This window comes from Oncorhynchus gorbuscha, linkage group LG10 (assembly GCF_021184085.1).
Source record: "Oncorhynchus gorbuscha isolate QuinsamMale2020 ecotype Even-year linkage group LG10, OgorEven_v1.0, whole genome shotgun sequence".
Classification (NCBI taxonomy): Eukaryota; Metazoa; Chordata; class Actinopteri; order Salmoniformes; family Salmonidae; genus Oncorhynchus; species Oncorhynchus gorbuscha.
Genome location: NC_060182.1, coordinates 55,914,102 through 55,929,128, shown reverse-complemented (window position 1 = coordinate 55,929,128; position 15,027 = coordinate 55,914,102). Strand labels below are relative to the sequence as shown.

Here is a 15,027-nt window from a genome sequence, read left to right as displayed (position 1 = left end):
AAGGTTCTCCCATCTCTGCAGCACTACACCAATCAGGCCTTTATGGTAGAGTGGCCAGACGGAAGACACTCCTCAGTAAAAGGCACACTTGGAGTTTGCCAAAATGCACCTGAAGGTCTCCCAGACCATGAGAAACAAGATTCTCTGGTCTGATGAAACCAAAATGGGAACTCTTTGGCCTGAATGCCAATCGTCACGTCTGGAGGAAACCTGGTACCATTCCTACGGTGAAGTATAGTAGTGGCAGCATCATGCTATGGGGATGTTTTTCAGTGGCAGGGACTGGGAGACTAGTCAGCATCGAGGTAAAGATGAATGGAGCAAAGTTCAGAGAGATCCTTGATGAAAACCTGCTCCAGAGTGATCAGGATCTCCGACTGTGGTGAAGGTTCACCTTCCAACAGGACAACGACCCGAAGCACACAGCCAAGACAACGCAGGAATTGCTTCGGGACAAGTCTATATGTCCTTGAGTGGCCCAGCCAGAGCCCAGACTTGAACCCGATTTTAACATTTCTGGAGAAACCTGAAAATAGCTGTGCAGTGATGCTCCCCATCCAACCTGACAGGTTGGGAGAAACTCTCCAAATACAGGTGTGCCAAGCTTGTAGCGTCATATCCAAGAAAACTCAAGGCCGTAATCACAGCCAAAGGTGCTTCAACAAAGTACTGTACTGAGTAAAGGGTCTGAATACTTATGTAAATATGATTTTTCTGTTTTTCTTTTTTTGTAAATTTGCTAAAATTTCTAAAACTGTTTTTGCTTTGTCATTATGGGGTATTGTGTGTAGATTAATGAAGGGGAAAAAACTATTGAATCCATTTTAGAATAAGGCTGTAACATAACAAAATGTGGAAAAAGTCAAGGGGTCTGAATACTTTTCAAAGGCACTGTATATAACATTCTATTGGTTGCAAGAATTATGTATCATAATATAAATTGGAATATTATACGTTTTGAATCTGACGTCGTTTTGTGTATCAGCTCATAAACCATGTGCCTAAAATCTAAAATCTCTTCCCAACTATTTTGCAATCTATATGGCAACAGCTGTCAATTATTTATTTTTTGGTCCTTAAATGAAACTGGTATACTTTCTCAGTAATCACAATTTTCTTTAACCAATTTTGGTCTTTAATGCAGGGCCGACAGACAAGTTTCTTACCATTTCCCTCTCCCACTTGCCTCTTTGATTTTTGTGTTGATGCTGCAATTAGTTGGTTGAAATTTTGGGTAGAGCAGACATTTCCATATAGTTTTGTTAGCTGCATGTGTGAAATAACTCCATCAGTCTTATTTATTTTCAAGTAACTGAAAGTGAGATGATGTCATCTGAATGAAGGGAAAAAGGCCATTCTTGAACAAGGGGTGAGCCATTCTTACTAATCTGCTGGAGAACCAGTTCGGATTTAAGTATAACTGATGTATGACTGACGCCTTTAGTGAGAGGTCTAATGTTTTAAGATTTTCTCATTTCTGCCCTCCAAATTCATATTAATGATATAAATAGGCCCCTTCAATTTAGTTTCAGTTTTCCGTTCCAAATAAAATGGAATCTTTTTTGCTCATATAATTTCAAAAAACATTTTGCTAGGTGTAGGCAAGGCTATAAGCAAATAGGTAAACTGGGATATGACTAAAGAGTTAATCAGGGTGATTTTTACACAAGTGTTTTTCTTTCCATGGTAGCAAGATCTTGTCTAGTTTTGCACATTTTCTATAAAAATGTATTGTAGTGAATATTTGTTTTTCAAGATATGAATACCGAGTATGTCCACATCACCGACAGGCCATTTTATTGGTAAACAACACTGTAATGTAAAACATTTTTTAGGGGGTGATCAACACGTAATATAGTACACTCATCGTAATTTGGTTGTAATCCAGAGAGGTTAGAAAAAGTATCTAGATCGTCTGAGGCTGTGGAGCCGTAATTTAATTAGAATTTCTCTCGCTCTCTCTTTCTGTCACTCTCCTTTCTCTCTCTCGCTCTCCCTCGGTTTCTCTACCACTCTCGCTCTCCCTTGGTTTCTCTACCACTCTCGCTCTCCTTCTCCCAGTGTCTTCCAAATGTGCCACCAGCGCTTCCAGACTTTCTTCTTCGCCGCCGAGAACGTCAATGACATGACCAAGTAAGTGTGACCGATTTATGAACACACACAGTGTGCTAATACACACACACACACACTAGGGATGGGCACGATTAATCGAATATCGAAACGGATGCTAGTATTCGATTGCTTGCGAGAGTATTCATTTTTTTTTTGGAAAAACAAGGCAACAGTAAACACGTCGTCGCCCACGAATGATGCCGCCCCCCTCCCTCCCCCATGCTAACAAGTACATGGACAAAAACATAGCAAATGCTCGTGAGCGCATGCAAACATTTTGTACAGTCTCTGTGACATAAACTATTTCCCAACTCATAAAGTTATAAAAAGTAACTCGAAAATGCTACTCAAAGTTTGCTGCACGCACAAAACGTATATTAGACAGCAAGGCTCTTGATCCAGGAAGGGATTCTCTGCTCTTACTAAGAGAAGCATGATTCTGCGAGAAGGTTGATTTTGCAAGAAGCTGACCACTTAGCTAGCTAGATAACTAGCTACTAAGTTAGCAAACCAAATGCACAACTGCAGAGCATTTAGGACATTTCTGTGAGCTCCAAAAGTATTGGGACAGTGACACATTTTTTGTTGTTTTGGCTCTGTACTCCAGCACTGTGGATTTGAAATGATACGAAGACTATGAGGTTAAAGTGCAGACTGACAGCTTTAATTTGAAAGTATTTTCATCCATGTCGGGTGTCACAGACGCACAAGTATCATACCCCCAAGACATGCTAACTTCACACCATTTCAATAACCGGGGAGGTTAGCGTTCTTGGGTGGGTATGATATTTGTGTGTTCGTAAATTTCTCACATATCGCACATATTCATGGTTCATTGAGGATTATCTGTAATTATTCTAGCATCCACATTAATGTGGATTTGGAAACATATTCTATTCTTATTTATAATAAAGGCTACTCCAAAATTACACAATACATTAATTACCATGAATTTATATTGGGCATAAAATAATCTGAAACACAACCAAAACAAACGTAAAATGCATCCAACAAGTTTGTAGAGTCACGAGCCTGATGTAGTCATTGTGTGCTGTGAATATGGAACCAAATACTTCACTTTTTACTACTTTAATAAACAAGTGAATTTGTCCCAGTAATTTTGGTCTACTATAATGGGGGAAACTATGTACAAAAAGTGCTGTAATTTCTAAATGGTTCACACCATATGGTTGAAAATTCCCTAAAATGAAAGCTGACAGACTAAAGCTGCACTTTAACATCGTAGTCATTGTATCATTTCAAATCCAAAGTGCTGGAGTACAGAGCCAAAACAAAACATGTCCCCATACTTTTGGAGCTCACTGTATAAGACATCTAGCTGGCGAACATTTACTTGTCATTTCCGTACTGTAGCTAGATCACCTGGTGCGTGCTGCAGAACAGTGAGTGACTTAAGGCTCCGGTCTCTTGTCATTGTGTGCTTGTAAACGTGACTGGGGACTACAGGTAAACTTTATCATTTTTTAAAAATGTGACAGGTGACATGCTTGATCTCCTAACGTATTGCACAAGTTGACTATGGGTATTTTACTTTAAAAGTAGCAACAAATATTCATTATTTATATTTTAAAAAACTTAAAAGAAATAGTTTCAATGCTATTCATGGTATTGAAAAAGCATGCCGTGGCTACTTCCAAATACCCCGGTATACAATATATACGGGCTACCTTCCAAGCCTACAGCTGACGATTCCCCATAGAAACGACGATGGAAATGTCCCAGTGATTTGATTTGCATACACTTATTATTCAAATTGCATTGAAATGATGTAGCGTGGCTAAAGAGACGTCTTCTGATTCTGTTTTTTTTTAGGCAGAGAATGAGTTATGTTGGTTGGTCGGTCTGGCAACGTTGTTAGTCTTATAGGTGTGGCAGACCAGGGGGGTGGGGTCAACGTCTACACAGATCAGACACGGACAGAGTAGGATTAGCTCGGTGTCAAGGGTGTTTATTTGAACAACAAGCCAAAAGAAAAGGTCTCCTCTCCGGGATACCGTCTTCTGGGCTCTGGGTCTTGTTGTATCCTGTGGGGAACAAAAACTGAACTCCCTCCTTTTACCTCTGGAACCGTCCCCAACTATATGGGAGTAACCTTTCCTCCCCCAGTCCTTCCTCCAGTGCGCTGCTCTTCTGGCAGCTTTATTGGGACCTGTCCAGCTGGTGAGCAATCAGCCCTTGATTACTCACCAACCACTAGCAGCCCCAATTAGTCCTGGCCGGAGAGCCCGTCGAGACCTGGCACGTCCAGCAGAGGGCACCATCGCCTCGTAATGTATACTCCGTCTGCCACCATGCCTCGACGAGTCTCCCCCTGGTGGCTGATCTGCTGTACGCCACATAGGTTACAACCATGATCAGTGATGGCTCTTACTTCAGAGAGGGTTATTATATCAGACATGGGTCACGTTAGCCTTGTCCCAGATCTGTTTGTGCTTTCTTTCCATTCCTGTCATTGTCACGTGGCACAAACATATCAGGGACTAGGCCATAAAGATAAAGGCTAACCTATGAGCACAAGAAAGAGGTATTTCACCATCTTGAGCTCATTGGATATGTCACTAGGACTGTGGAGCCGGTGATTGTCAAGCAAATAACTGCAGGTTTCACACGGTAATTGACCGTTAATTAGCATAAACACGTTTATCATCTCCTGTCTTCCACGCAAAGCCTACAAGCCACTAGTGCAGACCTTTGGAACATCTTCATTTTAAAAAGTCAAATCCATGATTTATTTTAGACAGTTCTAAGGAAACATGATACGAAGCAAATGTAGTCTATTTTAAATCAAATCTAATTTTATTGGTCACATGCACATATTCAGCAGATGTTATGGCGGGTGTAGCGAAATGCTTGTGTTCCTAGCTCCAACAGTGCAGAAGGATCTAACAGTACACACACATCTAAAATTAAAAGAATGGAATTAAGAAATATATAGATATTAGATCGAGCAATGTCGGAGTGGCATTGACTAAAATACAGTAGAATAGAATACAGTATATACATATGAGATGAGAAACACACTTCACAAGAACAGAATACTCTGAGTTGTCGTTAGGCCCTGATATGGCTATTTATTAGTTTTTTTACCTTTATTTAACCAGGCAAGTCAGTTAAGAACAAATTTTTATTTTCAATGATGGCCTAGGAACAGTGGGTTAACTACCTGTTCAGGGGCAGAACAACAGATTTGTACCTTCTCAGCTCGGGAATTGAACTTGCAACCTTTCGATTACTAGTCCAACACTCTAACCACTAGGCTACCCTGCCGCTATGCAATATGGCTGTGGGCTACACTGGTTCGTTTAGCAGACAAGATTTGCTTAGAATTCTGTGACATTATTTAGTATTATTTTATAGTATGTAGATTACAATTGAACATGGCTTAATAAAAGAGAGGATATTTTTCTCCAAACGATTTCAAAGGAAGTGCGCATGTGGCTTATTCTGTGTTGAGCGGTTAACAAAGGAACTCTCCCTATATGCTTCATGTATAGGTATTTATGCAACTTTAGTTGTGATACAAACGTCGTGCCATATGTTTTGATGTTTTAATATATTTTAAGGCTGCATGATGGGACTCTGATGATTTGAAAAAAGTCGCAAGCTGCACACACTCTTGGCGGCATCCCCCTTGTGTGGCCGTAATGCCCCCTAAAAAAATCAATGCCTTTCGCTGCCAAAGGGGCCATTTTGCCCTTGGGCTGAATATAATAGGCTAATTGTAAATCCCTTCTCCCCGGCTGCCGTGCTCTGAAGCACCTCTCACGTACATGGCTCTCTCGGATGTAGCCAATGCACGTCACGTGATCGGGTCCTTCTCTCAGGCATTTCAGCTAAGAAGTAGGCTACGAGTGAATGAAGATAGACACATCGGGGGACGCAACTTCGCGCCCCTCTTATCGAATTCCGAGGCGCATACTAAAGATGTCAGAACAGTCCGTGTTGCCTACTTTTTGTCAGCCAATAAGATGAGTAAGACCTAACGAACAGCAATTAGCACTAGCCTTTGTCAATCTACTATTCCCCATATTACAAAAGTTCACCTATTCTATTGGTCAACTTGTTCTTCTGTGCAATAAATAGATTTTCCAAACATACTCTGGGACAATTGTAGGATGCGATAGATCCCAACTTAATAAAACCACTCGCATCAAAAAAACATTTTTAAAAGCAACGAGGCTGGTCATTTAGCTTAACATTTTGAATGTGCACATGGCAGTAGGCTATAAGAGCCAATGTTCCGAAATGCAGTCAATTAGTGGGAAGACACTGTTCTCAAAATTGATGGCAAATGTAATTATGCATGTAATGCTCTATTATAAAGGTGCATTGTTATGGTGAAAAGGATCTTCCCTAAACTCACAGCCTGTGTATGCCAGTTAGGGAAAGGGGGGATACCTAGTCAGTTGTACAACTGAATGCATTCAACTGAAACGTGTTTTCTGCATTTAACCCAACCCCTCTGAATTCGAGAGGTGCGGGAGGGCTGTCTTAATCGACATCCACGTCTTCGGCACCCGGGGTTAACTGCCTTGCTCAGGGACAGAACAACAGATTTTTACCTTGTCAGCTCGGGGATTTGATCCCGCAACCTTTCGGTTACTGGTCCAACGCTCCTACCTGCCGCACGCCAGGCTCGACACCGGTTATTAAGCGGATGAATGTGCTTAATTTTAAGAAGTTATTGTCCACTTCAGTTGTGATATGAAACATAGGCTCGTGGGCTTGGATGCATGAGGTGTGCGACTATGACTTGAAAAAGTCGCAAAAAAAAACTATGCATTGTTTCCTGCCTTTCACAAGTGATAGGCTAATAAAGTCACCCATCAGACTTGTTAATTTAATGTTGTCTTTACACTAAATAATACAGTACCAGTCAAAAGTTTGGACACACCTACTCATTACAGGATTGTTCTTTATTTTTACTATTTTATACATTGTAGAATAATAGTGAAGACATCAAAACTATGAAATAACACATATGGAATTGTGTAGTAACCAAAGAAATCTACATATTTGAGATTCTTCAAAGTAGCCACCCTTGGCCTGAATGACAGCTTGGCATTCTCTCAAACAGCTTCATGAGGTAGTCACCTGAAATGCATTTCAATTAACAGGTGTGTCTGGTTATAAGTTCATTTGTGGAATTTATTTTCTTAATTCGTTTGAGCCAATCAGTTGTGTTGTGACAAGGTTAGGGGCGGTATACAGAAGATAACCCTATTTGGGCCAAGTCCATATTATGGCAAGAACAGCTCAAATAAACAAAGGGAAACGACAGTCCATCATTACGTTGAAATTCTCATGATGACCGCCACAAAAAATGAAGATCCAGAGTTACCTCTGCTGCAGAGGATGTTAGAGTTAACTGCACCTCAGATTGCAGCCCAAATAACTGCTTCACAGAATTCAATTAACAGAGACATCTCAACATCAACTGTTCAGCGGAGACTGTTGAATTGCTGCAAGGAAAATAAGAAGAGACTTGCTTGGGTCACGAAACATGAGCAATGGACATTAGACCGGTGGAAATCTGTCCTTTGGTCTGAGTCCAAATTTGAGAATTTTGGTTCCAACCTCTGTGTCTTTGTAAGACACAGAGTAGGTGAATGGATGATCTCTGCATGTGTGGTTCCCACTGTGAAGCATGGAGGAGGATGTGTGATGGTTTGATTTATTTAGAATTCAAGGCACACTTAACCAGCACGGGTACAACAGCATTCTGCAGTGATACGCCATCCCATCTGACTTGCATTTAGTTGGACTATCATTTGTTTTTCAACAGAACAATGACCCAAAACACATCTCCAGACTGTGTAAGGGCTATTTGACCAAGAAGGAGAGTGATGGTTGACTGCATCAGATGACCTGATCCCACAATCACCTGACTTCAACCCAATTGAGATGGTTTGGGATGAGTTGGACCGTGGAGTGAAGGAAAGCAGCCAACAAGTGCTCAGCATATGTGGGAACTCCTTCAAGCTTGTTGGAAAAGCAATACAGGTGAAGCTGGTTGAGAGAATTCCACAAGTGTGCAAAGCTGTCATCAAGGCAAAAAGGGTGGCGACCTTGATGAATCTCAAATATTTACTTGAACACTTTTTTGGTTACTACATGATTCCGTATGTGTTATTTCATAGTTTTGATGTCTTCACTATTATTCTATAATGTAAAAATAAAGACAAATCCTTGAATGAGTAGGTGTGTCCAAACTTTTGACTGGTACTGTATGTTTGATATCAGTTTTGATTTCGAATGGACCATTATTATGTCTCGGAACAGGGGCATGGGGAAGAAAATACATGTCATTTATGCACTTAAATAAAGAATGGAGGACGCTTACCCAATATTCATTTTCATGCCAGCCAGGCAGGCTATACTACTGTTGTAAAGCACAGGAAATAGGGCTGGGCGATAATGATGACATATATCGTGTGACGATATACGTTTTTCTATCGTTTCATATTATGCTCTATCGTTTATTTCGTTGTGTCGCAAGTCACACTCTTTACGGCAATATGTTTCGTCAATTAGACGGCTCTTTGCTGTGGAAGGACATTTGCAACACAAACAAACATGGAGGAGAGTGAACGTGACACAGATCACGGAGACACTGAGCTCGTACCTAAAAGAGGGGCTACTTCAGCCGCATGGACATGGTTTGGGTATGAAAAGTCTGACACGGACCAGAAAACCGCCCTCTGCAAAATATGTCGCAGGCCGGTCCCGACAACAGACTCAAACAACCACAAATCTAGTTTCCACTTGCGCAAGAATCATGTGGGACAGTACGGAGAGAGTCTACGGATGAGACCCCAAAAAAGTACAGTCGAGTGCTCAAAACAAACCCCCGACTCGAACGTTGCAAGAGGCTTTTGCCAACGGGACGCCATATGGCAAAGAATCACGAAGTTGGAAGGAGAGAACAGCTGCCGTTACAACTGCAAAGACATTTTACACGGTGGAGAAACTGGAGTTTCTTGAGTTGGTGCTAACACTCGACCCAAGGTGCCAAATGCAAATTGATATGTGACGCAGAATAATACCAAAATAACATGCAAAACAGGCAAGTCCCCCAAAATATATATTTTAGGCCTAATATTTATTTTGTTTGCAGCAGTAGTTGAATTGTTTTCTATTTTATTCATTCATATTTTTTATTTTGTTATATGCTTAATTGAACATTTGCACAAAGATTCTAAATAAAAGGAGAAATAATCAAACATGAATAAGTACCTTTTTTATTTGTTGAGTTTATTTCAAAATGTAATAACAAATTGGCCTTTATATGCGGTCATTTTATATAAACAATTTATTCATTGAATTTACAGAATGTGCCGTATCGTTATCAGGATATGAAATGTTGGCCATATCGCCCAGCCCTATTAGGAAAGTTGATAAATAAATATAAACTCAGCAAAAAAAGAAACACCCCTTTTTCAGGACCCTGTCTTTCAAAGATAATTCGTAAAGATCCAAATAACTTCACAGATCTTTATTGTAAAGGGTTTAAACACTGTTTGCCATGCTTGTTCAATGAACCACACAATTAATGAATATGCACCTGTGGAATGGTCGTTAAGACACTGACAGCTTACAGACCGTAGGCAATTTAGGTCACAGTTATGAAAACTTAGGACACTAAAAGAGGCCTTTCCACTGACACTGAAAAACACCGTAAGAAAGATGCCCAGGGGACCCTGCTCATCTGCGTGAATGTGCCTTAGGCATGCTGCAAGGAGGCATGAGGACTGCAGATGTGGCCAGGGCAATAAATGGAAATGTCCGTACTGTGAGACACCGAAGACCGGATGGACAGCTGATCGTCCTCGCAGTGGCAGACCATGTGTAACAACACCTGCATAGGATCGGTACATCCGAACATCACACCTGCGGAACAGGTCCAGGATGGCAACAACAGCTGCCCGAGTTACGCCAGGAACGCACAATCCCTCCGTCAGTGGTCAGGCTGTCCGCAATAGGCTTGTAAGCCTGTTGTAAGGCATGTCCTCACAAGACATCACTGGCAACAACGTCGCCTATGGGCACAAACCTACTGTCGCTGGACCAGACAGGACTGGCAAAAAGTGCTCTTCACTGACGAGTTGCTGTTTTGTCTCACCAGGGGTGATGGTCGGATTCGTGTTTAACGTCGAAAGAATGAGCATTACACCGAGGCCTGTACTCTGGTGCGGGATAGATTTGGAGGTGGAGGGTCATGGTATGGGGCAGTGTGTCACAGCATCATCGGACTGAGCTTGTCATTGCAGGCAATCTCAACACTGTGCGTTCCTCCTCCCTCATGTGGTACCCTTCCTGCAGGCTCATCCTGACATGACCCTCCTGCATGACAATGCAATTGCCACCAGCCATACTGCTCATTCTGTGTGTGATTTCCTGCAAGACAGGAATATCAGTGTTCTGCCATGGCCAGCGAAGAGCCCGGATCTCAATCACATTGAGCAGGTCTGGGACCTGTTGGATCAGAGGGTGAGGGCTAGGGCCATTCCCACCCAGAAATGTCCGGGGACTTGCAGGTGCGTTGGTGGAAGAGTGGGGTAACATCTCACAGCAAGAATGGGCAAATCTGGTGCAGTCTATGAGGAGGAGATGCACTGTAGTACTTAATGCAGTTGGTGGCCACACCAGATACGGACTGTTAATTTTGATTTTGAACCCCTCCCCCCTTTTGTTCAGGGACACAATATTAAATTTATGTTAGTCACATGTCTGCGGAACTTGTTCAGTTTATGTTTCAAATTGTTGAATCTTGTTCTGTTCATACAAATATTTACACGTTAAGTTTGCTGAAAATAAATGGAGTTGACAGTGAGAGGACATTTTTCTTTTTGTAGGCCTAGCCTGTAGAAAGATGATGGGATCCACCTATTTTCAATAGAGGCTAATTCTATTCTATTCTACGCAATTGGTAGAATAAACAATTTTCAAAACATTTTTTTTTTTAATATAAATATATTTTTTAAATGTTGCGCAACATTAACTCATGGGCACTCGTGAATTAGATTTTTGATCACATTTGCATTGATGTACGAGTGATTAGAGGGACAATAGAGTGCTGAGTACCAAGCAGTTAGCAAGTTTGGTAGACTGCTAATGACTAGCAGCAGCATCAGAGCTTGGAGAAGCCTAATAACCATGACTAAACGGTCACATGGAATTTGACTGCTGTCATGACTCGTGACCGCCGGTGTGGTGGTAATACGGTCACCCTAACAGCCCTGTATGTCACATTAAGGTTTTATTGAACAAACTGTAACATTATGATGGTATGGGTTGTTTGAATCCACTTCCACTCCTCTATAATCACTGCTGTGTGACAGAATATCTCTTTCTCTTTCTTTCTTTCTTTCTTTCTTTCTTTCTTTCTTTCTTTCTTTCTTTCTTTCTTTCTTTCTTTCTTTCTTTCTTTCTTTCTTTCTCTTTCTTTCTTTCTTTCTTTCTTTCTTTCTTTCTTTCTTTCTTTCTCTTTCTTTCTTTCTTTCTTTCTTTCTTTCTTTCTTTCTCTTTCTCTTTCTTTCTTTCTTTCTTTCTTTCTTTCTTTCTCTTTCTTTCTTTCTTTCTTTCTCTTTCTTTCTTTCTTTCTCTTTCTCTCTTTCTTTCTTTCTCTCTTTCTTTTTCTCTTTCTTTCTCTTTCTCTTTCTCTCTTTCTTTCTCTTTCTTTCTTTCTTTCTTTCTTTCTTTCTCTCTCTCTCTCTCTCTCTCTCTCTCTTTTTTCTCTCTCTCTTTCTTTTTCTCTCTCTCTCTCTCTCTTTCTTTCTTTCTTTCTCTCTTTCTCTCTTTTTTCTTTCTCTCTCTCTTTCTTTCTCTCTTTCTCTCTCTCTTTCTTTCTTTTTCAGTTTAAAATAAAGACTTGTGGGCATAAGCTGAATTTTCTTTTCTGAAATGATCCCAGTGGGGTAGTTGGTTGCTTGGAGGAAATTCAACGTGCATAACTGTACATAAAGACCATGTTTTCCTGCTTTAGCCTCACAGGCATTCGTTCAACATGTGGTATTTTTTGGAACTCTTCCCTCCAGTGTTTTCTCCTCGTTTCTAATGAGTGCTAAAAGCTGCCTGATGGCCCGGTCCGTGTTTATAAAGCTCTCAAAGCAGGAGTGCTGATCTAGGATCAGTTTCCCCCTGTCTGTGTATTCATATTCAATATGATCTATAAAAAAAAAAACTCCTTAATTTATTATTTATTTTATTTTAATTGTTTTACAATACAAAACATCCACATACAGTTGAAGTCGGAAGTTTTGCATGCACTTGGTTGGTGTCATTAAAACTCATGTTACAACATCTCCACAAATTTCTTGGTAACAAACTATAGTTTCGGCAAGTCGGTTAGTGCATGACACAAGTGATTTTTCCAACCATTGTTAACAGACAGGATATTTAATTTATAAGTCACTGTATCACAATTCCGGTGGGTCAGAAGTTTACATACCCTAAGTTGACTGTGCCTTTAAAAAGCTTGGAAAAATCCAGAAAATCATGTCACGACTTTAGAAGCTTCTGATAGGCTAATTGACATAATTTGAGTCAATTGGAGGTGTACCTCTGGATGTATTTCAAGGCCTACCTTCAAACTCAGTCCCTCTTTGCTTGACATCATGGGGAAATCAGCCAAGACCTCAGAAAACAAATTGTAGACCTCCACAAGCCTGGTTAATCTTTGCAATTTACAAACGCCTGAAGGTACCACGTTCATCTGTACAAACAATAGTACGCAAGTATAAACACCACTGGACCACGCAGTCATCATACCTCTCAGGAAGGAGACATGTTCTGTCTCCTAGAAATGAACGTACTTTGGTGGGAAAAGTGCAAATAAATCCCAGAACAACAGCAAAGGACCTTGTGGAGATGCTGGAGGAAACCGGTACAAAAGTATCTATATCCACAGTAAAACGAGTCCTATATCGACATAACCTGAAAGGCCGCTCAGCAAGGAGAAGCCACTGCTCCTTAACCGCCATAAAAAAGCCAGACTACAGTTTGCAACTGCACATGGGGACAAAGATCATACTTTTTGGAGAAATGTCCTCTGCTCTGATGAAACAAAAATATAACTGTTTGGCCATAATGACCATCGTTATGTTTGGAGTAAAAAGGGGGAGGCTTGCAAGCCAAAGAATACCATCCCATCCGTGAAGCACGGGGGTGGCAGCATCATGTTGTGGGGGTGCTTTGCTGCAGAACGGGCTGGTGTACTTCACAAAATAGACGGTATCATGAGAGAAGAAAATTACATATATTGAAGCAACATCTCAAGACCAGTTAGGAAGTTTAAGCATACTTTAAGCATACAAAGTTGTGGCAAAATGGCTTAAGGACAACAAAGTCAAGGTATTGGAGTGGCCACAAAGTCCTGACCTCAATCCTAGAAAATATAAAATTTGTGGGCAGAACTTAAAAAGCTTGTGCGAACAAGGAGGCCTACGAACCTGACTCCGTTACACCAGCTCTGTCAGGAGGAATGGGCCAAAATTCAACCAACTTCGTGTGGAAGGCTACCTGAAATGTTTGACCCATGTTAAACAATTTAAAGGCATTGTTACTAAATACTGAGTCTGTAAACTTCTGACCCACTGGGAATGTGATGAAAGAAATAAAAGCTGAAATAAATAATTCTCTCTACTATTATTCTGACATTTCAGTCTTAAAGTGGTGATCCTAACTGACCTAAGACCTAATTTTTAATAGGATTAAATGTCAGTAAATGTGAAAAACTGAGTTTAAATGTATTTGGCTATGGTGTATGTAAACTTCCGACTTCAACTGTACAACAGACAACATACAGACGCACTCGAACATACACAACATCACCCCTGCCCAGACCCACCTGCTCACACCCCCATCTCCAGCACCGCATCACTCTACACCACTTGGCCTCAAACTGCACCATTTTGTTTCTCTCCACCGCCCACACTCACTCGGCATTTAGATAATACAGCAGTTGACCTTTCCATCTAGATCAGTACTCCTAATAGCTTAATGAATACAAGCCCTGGAGTGAATGCTGTCTCTTCCTCTGCAGGTGGATCAACTGTCTGATTTCAGCCATCCAAAAACACAAGAAGTTCCACAAAGGGCCACCGGACAGCGAAGAGGGTAGGAGAAGCTTTACATGAAATCTTGAGATTTTGATTGGATGAAGATAAGTATTTTGTCACCATTTTCCATCTTACAGTTGTCCCTGACAGTAGCCAAATCAAAAAATACATTAGAGGCTGGTTTCCCAGCCTACTACTGGACTCGTTTAAATGGAGTTTCTCCATGAGTTTGCTTATCTTTGTCAGGGTAACCAAACAAATGTGTTTTAAAAAAAGAGAGAGATTAGATTTAGATACAGTTGAAGTCGGAAGTTTACATACACCTTAGCCAAACACATTTAAACTCAGTTTTTCACAATTCCTGTCTTAGGTCAGTTAGGATCACCACTTTGTTTTAAGGATATGAAATGTCAGAATAATAGTTGAGAGAATTATTTATTTCAGCTTTTATTTCTTTCATCACATTCCCAGTGGGTCAGAAGTTTGCATACACTCACTCAATTAGTATTTGGTAGCGTTGCCTTTAAATTGTTTAACTTGAGTCAAACATTTGGTCAAACATTGGGTGAATATGGGCCCATTCCTCCTGACAGAGCTGGTATAACTGAGTCAGGTTTTAGGCCTCCTTACTTGCACATGCTTTTTCAGTTCTGCCCACAATTTTTTTTCTTCTAGGATTGAGGTCAGGGCTTTGTGATGGCCACTCCAATACCTTGACTTTGTTGTCTTTAAGCCATTTTGCCACATTATTAACACAATTAAGTAACAACGGTACAACAGTCTTTACTGGTACTGAGTCGATGTGTCGGGCTACAGGTTAGTCGAGGTAATTTCT

General features: G+C 40.8%; 1 protein-coding gene across 4 annotated transcripts in view; it reads left to right on the top strand.

The window, feature by feature from the left end:
- Positions 1–15,027, top strand: part of cnksr1 (connector enhancer of kinase suppressor of Ras 1) — an 88,372-nt gene that overhangs the window by 69,265 nt on the left and 4,080 nt on the right. For all 4 annotated transcript variants that reach the window (XM_046366424.1, XM_046366421.1, XM_046366422.1 and 1 more), the window contains exons 16-17: positions 2,062–2,133; positions 14,177–14,250. In XM_046366424.1, coding sequence (XP_046222380.1) covers positions 2,062–2,133; positions 14,177–14,250 — 146 coding nt within the window. The remainder of the gene's footprint in view (positions 1–2,061; positions 2,134–14,176; positions 14,251–15,027) is intronic.